The 15,000-nt window shown below is 48.0% G+C and overlaps 2 protein-coding genes across 3 annotated transcripts in view; one reads left to right on the forward strand and one right to left on the reverse strand.

The window, feature by feature from the left end:
• Positions 1 to 15,000, reverse strand: part of stxbp5a (syntaxin binding protein 5a (tomosyn)) — a gene marked incomplete at both ends in the record, with an annotated part of 103,968 nt that overhangs the window by 2,142 nt on the left and 86,826 nt on the right. The window contains 7 exons of one of the 2 annotated variants that reach the window (XM_084453634.1): positions 250 to 415; positions 1,163 to 1,547; positions 1,794 to 2,036; positions 4,508 to 4,558; positions 5,618 to 5,665; positions 7,513 to 7,575; positions 9,058 to 9,209. In XM_084453634.1, the coding sequence (XP_084309760.1) occupies positions 250 to 415; positions 1,163 to 1,547; positions 1,794 to 2,036; positions 4,508 to 4,558; positions 5,618 to 5,665; positions 7,513 to 7,575; positions 9,058 to 9,209 (1,108 nt within the window). The remainder of the gene's footprint in view (positions 1 to 249; positions 416 to 1,162; positions 1,548 to 1,793; positions 2,037 to 4,507; positions 4,559 to 5,617; positions 5,666 to 7,512; positions 7,576 to 9,057; positions 9,210 to 15,000) is intronic. The other variant, XM_084453635.1, reaches the window with a different exon arrangement.
• Positions 13,464 to 15,000, forward strand: part of LOC311321533 (uncharacterized protein) — a gene marked incomplete at its 5' end in the record, with an annotated part of 1,855 nt that continues 318 nt past the window's right edge. The window contains 4 exons of the mRNA XM_084453528.1: positions 13,464 to 13,631; positions 14,235 to 14,304; positions 14,398 to 14,551; positions 14,994 to 15,000. The exon at positions 14,994 to 15,000 is cut by the window's right edge and continues 318 nt beyond it. Of these exons, the coding sequence (XP_084309654.1) occupies positions 13,464 to 13,631; positions 14,235 to 14,304; positions 14,398 to 14,551; positions 14,994 to 15,000 (399 nt within the window). The remainder of the gene's footprint in view (positions 13,632 to 14,234; positions 14,305 to 14,397; positions 14,552 to 14,993) is intronic.

Raw genomic sequence — 15,000 nt, forward strand, 5'->3', positions numbered from 1 at the left:
TGAGTGAGTGAGTGAGTGAGTGAGTGAGTGAGTGAGTGAGTGAGTGTGCTACTCTTGCACTTTGGCTTCAGCACTAGATTATGCTCTTAGTTAGGTGTATGTGCGTGTGTGTATGTGCACGTGTATGTGTGTGTGCGCATGTATGTGTGTGTGTGCATGTGTGTGTGCGTGTGTATGTGCGCGTGTGTATGTGCGCATGTGTGTGTGTGTGCATGCGTGTGTGTGTGTGTGTCCTGCCTACGCGCTGACCTGCAGGTTCTCACAGGTGTCCTGGCTGTAGGTGATCCTCTGGACCTCGGTGGGGGAGGTGAGGTACATGGCCTGGCCCAGGTGCGTGAAGCAGAAGGTCCTGGCTATCCGCATGTTGTTCAGCGGCAGGTAGTTGACGTCCAGCAGGGGCCGGAGGCCGGGCAGACTGGGGGGTGGACGGCAGGCAGACAGAGGTCAGAAGAACAAGAGACAAGATCTACGAACAACAGCAAGGCCCACTTAGTCTGAGGATGTTTGTGGGTGCTATGCTGACCACACCCCAATACGCACATACAGGTACACACAGACACACGCACACGCGCGCGCACACACACACACACACACATGTGCACACACACACACGCACACACACACACACACACAAAACCATTTTTCACTGCCTGTGACTCTACTGTGCTTATTAGACCTATTAGACTAGCTTATTAGTGAGGCTGAGATTCTTTGTCGTTCACTTCCTTTGTGCAAATAATACAAAAACGGACTGACTAAAATGAAACTGGCCATTACCACTGGCAATAGTCTCTCACGGCCAGGCCTGTCTCCACACTTCGTTTACGCTGTGTCAGCGCTAGAGAAAGGTCTGGCTGAACTCATTACCGTTCGCGGATAGCGTGAAAAAACGCTGTATTTCTTTAAACCAATCACAATCACCTTCGGCGGAGCGGTTGCTAGGTTGTTGTCGTTTCACACAGTTCGAGAGAATCTCCCATCGCCACTGACTGGCCGACCATATGAACCGGCGCCACCGATTGGTGCGGTAATAAACGAACAACGTTTTATCCCCAAAACCTACATCCGTCGAGTCGTACTACTACGAGTCAAACTACTTACTTATTCAAACTGCCGAGTGTATCGACTAGCCCCGCCCCCTCTTGCGTCCCCCGGGCGTCACCTGAGGGTCATGATGTGTCCGTTGGCGCAGAAGCACGCCACGCAGACGCCGCCGCCCATCTGCACCACGTCGGCGCGCAGCACGAAGGACGTCTCGGTGATGCCGTGCTCGAAGACGCAGTTCTGCGACGGCAGGGCGACCACCTTGGCCTGCTTCTCCGAGCACACCACGGCGTACTGGCCCTCGCTCAGCTCCTGCCCGGACGCCGACGGCGACACGGACACCGGCCGGCGCTTCCGGGCCCTGCCGTCCCGCTCCTCGGCGCCGGCGCCGTCGGCGGGCGCGTTGGGTTCGTACCAGGGCTCGGAGGCGGGCGGCAGCAGGGAGCCCGTGGAGTCAAGGAAGGCCATGCGCAGGACGCTGCCCTTCAGGCGCACCAGCGTGCCTGTGGATGAGGGGGGGGGGAGTCAGCCTAACGTTCAGTCATCCACTCCTCTCACCCACTCATCCATCCCTTCTACCCTCCCTCTAGCCATCCCTCTATCCATTCATCCACCCATCCATCCCTCCTTCCCTCCCTCCCTCCCTCCCTCCCTCCCTCCCTCCCTCCCTCCCTCCCTCCATCCATCCCTCCATCCCTCCATCCCTCCATCCCTCCCTCCCCTCCCTCCCTCCCCCCCTCTCTACCCACCGCTGAGGGAGGCGATGACGGGCTGCAGTAGCCTCTGTTCCCCTGCGGGGGGCAGGCTAAGCGCCACTGCCAGCACGGTGCCCAGGGAGGTGCCCACGTAGAGGCAGGGCGCCACGGCGCCGCCGTCCCCCTTCCGGGCGAACGTCTCGCCGAAGTGGAAGGAGGTGACGGCCTCGCGGGACTCCCGGTCGATGGAGGTGACGCTGGAGGAGCGCGAGCGGCTGAAGGAGGCGTCCCTGTGGTCTAGGGGATTGGCACCCCGCGGGGGACACACCGACAAGAGGACAGTGAGGGAGAGAGAGAGAGAGAGAGAGGTAAAGCAACCGCACCACGGGAGGAGAGAGAGAGAGAGAGAGAGGGGGGGGGGGGGGGAGAGGGAGAGAGAGAGAGGGGGGGGGGGAGAGGGGGGGGGGGGGGGAGGGTGGGAGAGGGAGAGGGAGGGAGGGAGGGGGGAGAGAGAGGGAGAGAGAGAGAGGGAGGGGGAGAGGGGGGGAGAGGGAGAGAGAGAGGGAGGGAGAGATAGAGAGGGAGAGAGAGAAAGAGGGAGAGACACCAAGAGATAAAGACAGACAAAGAGATAGATAGATAGATAGATAGATAGATAGATAGATACTGTAGATAGATACTGTAGATAGATAGATAGATAGATAGATAGATAGATAGATAGATAGATAGATAGATAGATAGATAGATAGATAGATAGATAGATATAGGAAACTAGTGGTTACACAGTATTTTCCAATATACTGCAATATATGAAAAGCGACAATTCCTTATGTATTATTCAATATATTATGTATGTATCACACTGCATATTATTCTGTATATTTCCTCCATATATTTGACATACTATAATATATTGACAGTCAATATATAGGGGAATATATTTTCTTTGTATAAGGGACAGACAGACAGACAGACAGACAGACAGACAGACAGACAGACAGACAGACAGACACATTATGTACTGTGAGCAGAAAGAGAGACTAGTTGTGAAGGTGGAGTGGTTGGCGCTTGGTGAACACCGATGCTGTGGAAACTTGTGATGGAATCTTATGGAGAAACAAGCTGCCCACAGACATTTACTTTCTTCTCGCATTTTTCGACCCTCTCCAAGTTCAACACGCACGCCGTTGAGAAGGTGTGGAAGGCCTGCGGTCCCAGCTGTGGGACAGATGTGTCTGTTTACGACCGCGCACGCGTGGGTTTTTACGGCAGTGAGGACAGACGGAGAGGGAAACATTTCTCCCAACGCGGCACGTCTGAAGAGTCTGAGCTCCAGACGCACGGTTAAGAACGAATATAAATATATAAATGGCTTGTTTGTTTTGATGTGCGAGAGGCTGATAAAGCTCGTAAAATCATTATTCATCTTTGGCACACTGAAGATTTAGCGAACAGAGAATATAGACCCCTTGGGAAATTTCCGCGTGGATTTTAAAACGCCTGTGCTTGGTCTGATATAATTTAAAATGGCGCACACAGCTACAATATCACACAATGCACACAATTGCCTTGATATTACAAGGCAATATCACACAATGGCCTCAGTTATTAAATAGTCCTGAATGGCATATTATGGCCTATAATATAATTTCAACCATTTGAATTGTATATAGTATACTCATTACACACAAATACTTAATGTTACAAGGGGACAAAAAAAAAAAAAGTATTTGTTTTATACTGAAGCAATAACTCAGGAGAGGGTGTGGCACATATCCCATAATATTGTGCGGTGGTCATATGACGCTCAAGGTTGAAACTACAGCATTATGCAATAGATAAGGTATATTTGGCACATTCAAAGAAATTCAGAATCCAATCAGCCCCGACTTCCTCATGGTTTCGGCTGCAATGCATCCTGGGAAGAAAAAGAAGTACTAAAAACTGTGTTCGGAATCGCTCCCTATTCACTATATAGTGCACTATATAGGGCGTTGGCCATTTTGTTTGTAGTGTCCGAATTCACCACAGAATTTTCGTTCCCTATATAGTCCACTATTTATTACCCACAATTCACCTTGATTTCCAGGGAATAACGCATGTACCCTACATTTTCTCCGTTCCCTAGGTAGTTCACTACATGGTGAACCCCATATAGGGAATAGGGAGTGAGGGAACGGGGGAGCGATTCCGAACACAGCTTAGTTCTGCTTCGAGGGGCGTACGGTTGAAGGTGAACTTTGAACTGTGTTGCTTTCTGTGCCTGTCACCTATAGGGGAAAGAAAGCATTCCACTTTCAAGAAGGACAGGTAAAGGGACATATAGAGACACAGAAAAGAGAGAGAGAGAGTTGTCCAGCAGCACATAGAACGCTTTCTTGTGCAATGGAATAGTTGTTAGCTTAGCATTTAGCATCACTGACTGGAAAATACCCAAGCGCAAGAAAGAGAGCGGTCTGCTCTGTACTGTAGGAACCTTTGACATGCCTTGCCACCAGGAACATGGGGACACCGTTTATGTTCCCATACATTAGATCGACTGATTGTGACTGTCTTAGGTCTGCTTGTCTTAGTTTAAGCTTCAAAGTTCTGCAGCCTACATGTACTGTAAGCTCGGGACTGATGGAAACCCTACACTAATGACTGTGGGATTTGGTCATGACCCAGGACTTGTACAAGGATGTTGGGTGAAGCCCTTGATGCGTTTTAAATTAAAATAAATAAATAAAGAGTGGAATACAGTTTGTAAACACAAAGTTAAGGCTTACCCAAGTCTGGCTTTAGCTCAGTAGGCAAGCTTAATTTCCGTGACATCTTTGCTGGAAGAAAGAGAACATCTCTCTTTACAAACACAAATCTACACTAACACAAGATGCCATGCAAAGCTAGCACTAAGGCTAGGGTTAGAGGTGCTGAGAGCTACAGTGTCAACAGACAGTTAAGACAAAAGCTTTGGTATCATTTGTCGGGGGATAGTTTCATTGGCTACAGGGGAGGCAAAATGCTTGACAAAGAAAACACTGCATTAGGGTTTCATAGGAGGACAAGCCTGTGGACCACAGGTGCATGCTGGGACAGACAAAAACAAGGAAGTATGCTGTCTTCGCACAATGCCCTGGAAAAGAGGGTTGTTGAAACACAAAACAGGACCGCCATTCAGAGACCCCCATGCCAGAGGAACATGCACCAAGGACAAGGAGGAACCAAAAACAGGAAACAGGAAACAGGAAGAGAGAGACAGGAAGTGAGCAGGATGGACGTAGACAGTGGAAAGACAAGGAGAAGGCACAGTTAGCTAGCTTTAATTTAACACTTGACAGCTCCTGGGTCTTTTTTTCCACCCGCTATTTTTAAATTCACAACCTCCTTGCACAATAATTTAATTAATTGAATATGTGAAAAAAAAAAAGATTTCATTCAAAACAGAGAATGCACTGACGATAAGGCATGATGTTTTCTTTGGATCTATGAGGTAATTTGTCTGTTGAGGAAAGCCTCCAAGGTACCTTCAGTGTTGCTTGAGATGCAAATATGTAAACATCTCTACTAGTCAACAGACAAACACAAAAGACAGTCGGACAGGTGTAGAGTGAGGTCACAAATAGACTGCCGTGATGTCATAACTACAACGACCGACGGAGTGACTCTTGACAATGCGACACGCGTGCTACACACAAGTCGCATGCAATGGAGGGCGATACGTTAATACAGTACAGTACACCCTCGTACAGTAAGTCTCTGCGTGGACAAATGCGTCCAACAGAGAGGTTTCTGTTCAATGACGACAGACAGGGACAGTTGTCGAGGACAAAACAACGGCGACATCTTATCTGGTGGCCGCAGCGCTACTCCCGCTTGAGTCTGACCGGTCCCCTTACCTCCTCTACCACCTCCATTGTAGAATTGCTGATGGTTTGACGTCAACACTTTTGGGGAGGAAGTAAAGTAGACGACGGGTTAGAGACATCCTGCCACCAGCACCATCTCTCATGATGACGAGTCCCTCGACAGAGGCTGAACAGTAGGAGACCCGGCACTGTTCTCTCCTTGTGCGTCACACCCAGTGAAGACCTCATTGCTGGTGCTGAGCATTGCCTGTTTGTGTGTTTAATACCGGTTTGCATGCAGATAATACTTGTTTACACACACGAATACAAAGGTCCCGGATACAGGATGTGGACTGAGAACAGCGGTGACTTGCTACGATGTCCAGCGGCTCCCAAAGTACGGGTCAAAACATAATGCTCAGGTCAGCTTCAGAGACAAGCCTCCTTCCAGCATGAATAATGTTGGCCCTGTTACAGATGCCCTGGATGCGCACGTGTGTGTGCGTGTGTGTGTGTGTGTGTGTGTGTGTGTGCGTGTGTGTGTGTCACACCTGGGAACAGCAGCATGACTCCAAACACTGGGCCTGTTGTTCTGTCTGACCTTTCTAAAAAGGCTTCTTGTCTCTCTGAGCTAATGTCAAGGTTCCATGTAATGAAATGGAATTGGGTTGTCCTCTCATTAGCATGTAGCCTCTCGCTAAAATGCTAATCTAACGCCGGAGAATAAAGTTGCGCAGGTTCAAAACAAATCAGGACAAAACAGCCTACAGACCAAAAGGTTCGTCATCCCTCGTGAGTGTGTGTGTGTGTCCTTTTGTGTGTGCGTCCATGTCTATGTTGTTTTGTATGAGGAGACAGGAACAGGCACACACTGTCTTCACTTGCTCAACAAATCCAACTTAATGATACACAACATTTTGGCACATTACCTTATGTCTATGATACCTGAAGAAGGTAATGTTCGGACACACTGTGTATTGTTAAATTGGATTTGTTGAGCAGTGTGCGAGTACTACTCCTCTTAGTAATATTCTACCTACTGTATAAACCTTTCACTGAGATTTGATTTGGGTGTGAGACTTTCAATTATCTTGTTTTGTATAAAAATCTGGACGCATTCTGAAATACAGTAAAACCCATCATAAAAGGATCACCACACTCAGTCTGCTCTTAAAGGAGGTCTGAAAATCTCAGACCACGCCAGACACAAAACCAGAAATCTTATTGGGTCATTCCATCAAATTTATTGGATTATTGGATGTGTCAAGAGCTCCCAGAACCATAATAACCCCTCTTGTAAACTTATATTGCATTTGGGGGTGAATCGATACACCCCTGTACACAGAGAGCGTATTCCCTGACCCGCTGAGTTTTACGACCCCAAGATGTCTCGTTAATTCGCGATCACAGTCACATCTACGGTTTAATGCTCGTATTTCAGCTTTTGAGGATGCCGGAAGAGACTAGAATAGCTGCCAAATTCATTCTGTTTTATTGTAGTTCCTAGAGAGAATGGGGAGGGATGTGGGGTTTCATAACCGAGACAGTTTACACTTCAGTTAAGTACCCAAAACCCAGGAGCCGTAAACGTGACCCTACGATAAATTGGTACTAAAAAAGAGTGAAGTGAAATCAAAACTTTTTTTTTTTTTTTTTTTGGCGGGCCACCAAAAAGTCTGCTCAAGTAATGTGTGTGACATATATTCATGATATACCGTTTCACCAATATCACATCACAAAGGCGTCAAGTAACCACAATCTTGGGACCATTAAGTCGGTGAATTATTACCCGACGGACATAAAAAATACGATCTGGGAGCTACAAGCCCGCTGGGTACCGGCGCCTACGCCCAACAGAACCCAACCCCCCCGGTCCAGTTGGAACGACTGTGGTTCCAGCGTGTGGTTCTCCTGGCTACGCGGCGAGGCCCGGTGGGACAGTTTACCTGAGGTGGGGGACTTGCAGCGGTCCTCGGACGTGGCGGAGCCCTCGTTGATGTCACACAGACCTGCGGAGGAGGACGACGCCAGAGGTTAGCCGGACTGTCCCTAACCCCGTCCCCGTCGGCGAAGCGCCCCCCGAGAGAAACGCGGGCTGATATCATCGCCCCCCCCCCCCCCCGACTGAGGTCATGTCCCGCCGTCTGCGTCGCCGGCCCAGACGATTGCTGACGTGCCCGGCGGTGGCGAGACAACGACAGACGCCTTCGACTGGGGGTGCACGGTGCTGTCTCCCAGCGGCGGATTAAGACTTCACGAGACTGAGATTGAAAACGTTTGTGTGTGTATTTCTGTGCGTATTCTGCAAGGAAACGGTCTAGCAGGCTGCGTTCTGAATCACATACTGTACTTCCATACTTTAAAGAATTCCAAAAAAGGATGGACATAGTATGTCACATGCAGTATGGCAAAAATACCAGGATGTCCTACTACATCCGGTCGTATATTGCAGTTATGCAAGCCAGCGGAATTTCTGTCTTTCCTGACCCACAATCCATTGCACGGCGGAAACTACGTCACACGAGCGAGTCGCGACAGCTGTGGACGAAAGTCGCTTTACGAACCACGACGGATGTGGGCAAAATTTCAACATTACGACAAAGTGCTATGTCCCAGTTGGAATGCGTACTGCTCGCAAAGTACGTACCTTCCCGGGGCAGCTGTAGTACGTACACTACCGGTAGTAAAAAAGTATGCGATTCGTAACGCAGCCTTAGTCTTCTGGAGACTATAGCCAGGATATAACGGAGAGAGGGAGGTGTTTCCACACAGTGATCAAGCAGGCCGAAGCCAGGCGTGGCGTTCTTGGCATCGCCGTGCGCTCTGCCTTCTGAGCACAAGATCTGGGTGTCTACTGAGGGTATGTAGGGCAGCACAGCTGGTGGACTGATTACTACTCACACTACCAGCACTCTGACAGGTGCCAGCCCACTGCCAAGCAATCTACCCACACCATATGCTGTGTGTGTGTGTGTGTACACGCACACACACGCGAACACATGCACACGCACACACGCTGACGCACACGAGCCTTCCTGATTTATCTATCAAGCTGTTGCTTGGCCGTGCTGGTTACGGTACACTGTGATCGCGGTGCCCTCTGCAGGCGCAGTGCCGTCGTTGGACAGCAGGTGGCAGCGTGAGATCAGCCAGCGGTTCAGGTCCTGCTATGTACAGCCCGTCAATACGGTGCCACTGTGCTGCAGTGAGAGAGCGTGGGAGGGATGGGCATCTGTGTGTGTAGTGTGTAAAAGGGTGTGTGTGTGCGCGCGTGTGTGAAAACATTCTGCGGCAGTCCGGGAGAGAGGACGTGTGGGTGTCGGCGAGAGGCGCCGGCCGCCGAAAACATTATCTCTCTCCCTGCGCCGTCGCTGTGAGGAAAAGAAAAGGCACATCCAAAAAGAACGCCACCGCGCTCGTGACCTGCTCTGAGTTCGACTTGTTCCCCTGGCCGGGGAGGAGTGATCGGCGGGGGGTGGGGGGGGTCTCACCTCCGGACGGCTGGCGGGCCTTGCGGGGGGAGCGAGGCTGCCTCTGGTAGGGGTCTCCGGAGCCGTACAGCTCCACCGTGCCCAGGTTCAGCAGAACGCTCTTCTGGAGGTAATCCACCACCGCCAGACCACTACTGTTACCAAACACCACCCTGAGAGAGAGAGGGAGGGAGGGAGAGGGAGAGGGAGAGAGGGAGGGAGGGGGAGAGGGAGGGAGAGAGAGAGAGAGAGAGAGGGAGGGAGGGAGGGAGGGGGAGGGAGGGGGAGAGGGAGAGAGGGAGGGAGGGGGAGAGGGAGAGGGAGAGGGAGAGAGAGAGGGATAGAGAGAGAGAGAGAGAGAGAGAGGGAGAGAGAGAGAAAGTGGAAGAGAGAATGAGAGTGGGGGAGAGAGAGAATGAGAGTGGGGGGAGAGAAAGAATGAGAGTGGGGGGAGAGAGATAATGAGAGTGGGGGGAGAGAGAGAATGAGAGTGGAGGAGAGAGAGAATGAGAGATATCAGTGGAGACAGAGAGAAAACGGAAGCAGTATAATATTTGGTTTGGGCTTAAGATGAAATACAGTTAAGACCAGACGAGCAAAAATCTCTAGAATTTCCCAACGGATATAAAAATGATGTTTACATGGCTTGTTATTCCCGCTCAGCGCTGCGAGGGATAACACATCAAACGAGCCCTGCTCCACACTTCATTTGGATGGCTAATTTTGAGGGCTTGTTTCGAAAGTTGCGAACGATTAAATCTCAAGACACTTCAGGGAGTTTGCTCGTGATACTGTACTCCCTAGAAGTTCCTTGGCTGGGTCTCGCAGAACCCTCCACACGGAGCCCTAGTGGGCTGTTCCAGAACCATCCACACGGAGCCCTAGTGGGCTGTTCCAGAACCCTCCAAACGGAGCCCTAGTGGGCTGTTCCAGAACCCTCCACACGGAACCCTACACTGTAAACAATTGCTGTACATTTACAGTTAAATTGTACAGCTCATTACCGTTTCTGTGGAATACAGCACTTTGCTGCATGGAACAATGCATTCTGGGAGTCTTGTGTGGACAACCGTCGCCAATGACGGCACCTACAGCACAGTGCTGTAAACATGCGTTTCGGTCCGGTTGATTTCCTGTACTATCCGCCATTGCTGGGATTTTAAAACGTTTTTAAACCGCTTTGATGTTAATATTATTATGTTTTAATAAAATTTCATGCCTGTAATTACCACCATAGAATCCCAATATGTGGAAACTTTATCCAAATTCCGCCTATATCTACAAGTTTAGATAGACGATTTAGATAGCCATTTTCTATGGTGTTTCCATAACAACCGTCAGCAGTGGGGACTTTCACTTTTTTGCGCTTTTTCAATGGTTGAAAAAGTTTAAAAGTTTAGCCTTAGTAGGCTAAACTTTTAAGTATTGGGTTTCAGTTCACTCGAATAGCTTGCAATGTGAAGCAAAACATCAAATTGTTATCAACTTTATTGTTGGCTTACATCAGTTATCCGGACGCGTTATCCGGACCTAGGTAGGATGCGATCATGGGACAGACGTTAAGTTCAAATGAATGGTGACGTCACCGCTACTGAAACAAGTCAGCGCATCAGCGGACAGGCATGCCGCTCACCGCCGCAGATGCATCTCTGCAACGTTAGCTTCTCTCATTTAAAAAAACGATTCACCTTATGGTAAGTACGGTCGTTTTCACAGCATGTATGTTATGGAGTTATAATATGTGTTGATATTCCAAGTTAGTTAGACGTTCCCGCCAGCCCCCTTCAATTTTTCGATTTCAGCAAAACCTAGCTAGCCCTCACCCAGACGCATGGTATGGTGTCATATGAGCCAAGTAACGTTAGCCCAAGTATTTCAGCTACTGTTTGTACGACCAAATTATTACCAAGTAGTGTTCGGGGGTACATTTACGTCACAGTCGAGTTAGGGGCTATGCTAACGGCACCCTTGGGTGTCGAGACTATTTCGGCTTGTTGATTTTTTTCAAACGCCAACCGAAAAGGAAGTACGTTAGCAATAGAACACCATGTCGGTTAGTTAGCTAACGTTAGCTAGCTAGTGGGTTTGGAGTGCTGTCAGCTAGCTAGCGCCTCGTGCTGGCTAACATCGTTCATTAAAGCACTGCGGTGCTGTACAATATTGACTTAAATACAAAAATTTTACCAATACAGCCTATATTACTCTTTAACTGCACCGTATCAAGAGTTATTTTAAATGATTTATTTTGGATGGTCAAGATTCACTTCAGATTGTGTCAGATGTACACTTAAGAAAACGGCAGCCATCTATGTAATCCTGAAGTGTAGCCTATATTACCAGGATACCATTTCTCTCTCCTGGGCCTGTTGTAAGCTTGACATTTCATAATTTCTCTTTCCCAGCACTACCTAGAGCCTACCTAGTGTCTGACTGTAAGTGTACACACACACACTCTCTCTCTCTCACTAACATTCTCCCAGTCTGGAGAAGGTGGATTGTATCACAATCAACCGTGTTCCCTAGATGACCTCCAGAGTCTGGTTGAGCCTGTGCTGACCATCACCAAAGGAGTCCGTAGTCCGTACAGCGCCTGCCCAGTATCCCGGTCTGTGAAGGTAAATACACACGCATGTCTCCACACTTCGAGAATGTGAGGAAGGGAAGCAGATGAGCGGAGCCATTATAAGACATTTTATTGCTAGCCCCCTTCCCCCTGGAACTCCACCAGTGTTTTGAGGACTCTGACATTTCACAGCACCTTCCATCGACACAAGGCCGAGTAGATAATGGGTGAATTTTTATTTTAAAGTGAACTCTCTCTTTAAATACCCAATTCATTTGTTTTTGTGTGTGTTTTTCCAGCTTTTCTGACCAACCCAGCCCAACCAACCCAACCCAGACGTTATTGATTCAGACTTAAATCTGTCTGTGCACGTAAGTGGGTTTTTCTTGGTAGTTGCTAGTTTTACTTTTCTCAGGCAATGTTTTAAACTTCTTGTAAACATGTTCCACTGCCAATTTTGTGCACATGTAAGCAATGATATTTCAGCATTTTTAAGGCACATAAAACTCCATAGAAATCTTCCAAATTCTGCTTACAAATGTGGTATGCCATGTGTGACCTATCTATGGTGGTTCTTCACCACTCTTTCCCCTCACTAGAGTGATGTCCAGCATAGAGGAGCAGATCAGGGGAGATGTCCTACAGATTTTGCCAAGTCTTCCTAGGGAGACACTGGACCAGTTGTTGGAGAGGCTAATAGAACACTGTGGTGTGGAAAGTAAAGAAGATCTGCAATATGTAAGAGAGGAGGATATCTCAGAATTGCTCAGGCCCATTCAGTGCAGGAAAATCCTCAGTGCTTGGAAGTTAGGTAATGTACACAATTACATGGGGCCTTGGGGAGATGTTTTTTAATGTTTCAGATCACTTAAAGTGTCTGACTAAAGACTAGTTGCCATTGATGCATTTGGTTAAGGTTCGAGCCAGAACTACTCGGACTAGAACTAGTAATGCATATGTCCTTACAGATAAGTTTGGGCAATCAGTTTGACTCATGCTATTTTTGTCATATCAACATTTTGTGTGCTTATCAGAGCCTTGCATTTCAGAGCCAGAGGGCCACACTCCAAACCGTCCAGTCCTATCATCGAGCTCCAGCGAAGACCTTCCAAGCCCCACAGCCTCCAACACCCCAAGACGCTCCGCATCAAGTTCCACATCCAGTACCCAGAGATGTCTCACATCCTCCATCACCTGGTCTGAAACATTTGAAGTTCAGTGGGACAAAATGCCTGATAAACTACAATCTGCCCTTGCAAAGGGGGAGAGACCATTACCAGCTCATCGCCGGCAAATGATTCGAATACTTGCTGATGAAGTCCAAAAGATTGAGTCCAACCCCACCAAAGCATAGTGTCTATCGGTCTGTCGTAAAATAGTCAGGCGGTATCCAAAGAGCTTTGCAGATACAGATAAACAAGGAACAGGCAGTGCAGCGTACGCATCACTCCTGGCACAGCTGAAAACCCGCATAGAGCACTTGAATAGGAACAACTACTTGGCACACCGCCGTTCTCAGAGGGCAGGAGACACCACACCAAAGAGAGGATACACTGACACTTACGGCTGTAAAAGTTGGCAGCCAGATATAGCGCCCAGTGAGACTCATGAGCGTCTTGAAGAAAAACAAAACAGGATGGTGGAGCTCTTCTCACAAGAAGGTGTAGCCGGTGGAGAAAGAGGCGAAGTGAATCAACTGATGGAGTCAACATACAGCCTGCAACGTCGCATGATAAATGCCACCCCAGCCCCCCCCATTGGGGATTTGAAAAAAGCTTGGCCTTTTCTTTTTATTCCAAGGGAAATGTTTACTCATTTTCAACTACTGACTGAGAAGGATGTCCGCAGAGAGATGGAGCAATCCATGATTGACTGGGGTACCCCACTCATTGAGTACTTCAGGAAGAAGCCAGGCAACAAAGAGGTCCAGTCTGCCCTGCCCAGAGAGGGAGCGGATGTGGCCTCCTCCACTGTGCCACTTCTCTTGGCCCACTTCAAGGAGGCCAAGGAAGGACTTATCCTTCAAGCTGATGTAAGTTACTTTCTCTTAAGTTTACAGTATACTTGCCTTTTACCAATGCTTGTTGCGAGTGGCATTGTTTACATTGCCTGTGTACTTTGCTTGTAGGTCCTCAAATGATTATCGATGTATCCACACATACTTTACCATGTTCGTTTTTGAGGACCCGCACAGCCAGGACACAGGCAATGCTCCAAACAAATGCAGGATGCTTGTGGTTGACATCTTGCATGCATGTATGCCTATTTAAAAGCAAGTTTATCTGTTGCCTTAAAGTGGAGATGAAATCGTGAAATCCACAGAATCCTACAATTTGATGCATTTCCTACTAAAACAGGGCAGTGTGGTTTCGGTTTTAATTTTAATGTTATCAAGTGGGCAGGTTATCACAGTTTGGGGTGGGACATAACATTTACATTAAGTTATTTTTATGATTGACGGGTGTACTGTATATCATGAGATATTGGTTTGTATATATCCGTACAAGCTGATTCCTTTTCAGTAGGAAATGTGTCAATTTGTAGGATTCCACTGCCATTTCATCTAGATTTGAAGTCATTGTTTTGAACGAGGTAAGAATGCACAAATAATTTTTCTTGGGTTTGTTTCCTGCAGGCGGCTGCATCAGCTGCTGATGTCCAAGAGGCACTTACCCTACCTGCCAGTCCTCGACTGATAGTGCTTGGTATGTACCCTCTATGCTACCTGTCATAACCATTCATCTTTCATTAGTCGTTTATTCGAAAGATATGAAATCCTAAATGATTTCTTGTTTCAGGTGATACTCGGCACTGGATGCTGAGCATTGAGGGCCAGGTGGTGTGCGAGGGGACCACTCTTGTGTCTGGCCTCGCTGTGCTTTTTGCGTCCTATTATAACTTTAACCTGCAGTACCAGGATGAGGTGGCCTGTACGCTGGAATTCATTCAAAGGTGAGCAGCTCACACACACTTTCACCTACATACACATCAATGTGCTTTCTTTCATCCTGATTGTCTAATTATAATAGGTGTGTTTTTGTGAAAATCACACAGCCGTTTTTGTCTCAATATTCTCACACACATTGTATTACAGACTGAATGTACTCTAGTTTGAAAGTTTTTATGGTGCATCTGGACTGGGGTCAAACTGTCTAGAATATTATTGGTCTGTGTGTGCTGTGGGTCTGTGGCATTTAATAACTGAACCGATAATGTAATACCATACTTTGCACTGTTTTATTTATTGGTAATTAAGTGTCACGCTTCCACAATACTCACCCGTACTGTTGCTTCTTTCAGCTTTGAGCCCCCCCCCCCCCCCCATCGGATTGCTATGTACATACATTTATTATGTGTATTTCCTGTTTTTTCCCCCTCAAAATTGCCATTTCAGACGGTTT

Source organism: Borostomias antarcticus (genome assembly GCF_949987555.1).
Source record: "Borostomias antarcticus genome assembly, chromosome: 19".
In the NCBI taxonomy this organism is placed as follows: Eukaryota; Metazoa; Chordata; class Actinopteri; order Stomiiformes; family Stomiidae; genus Borostomias; species Borostomias antarcticus.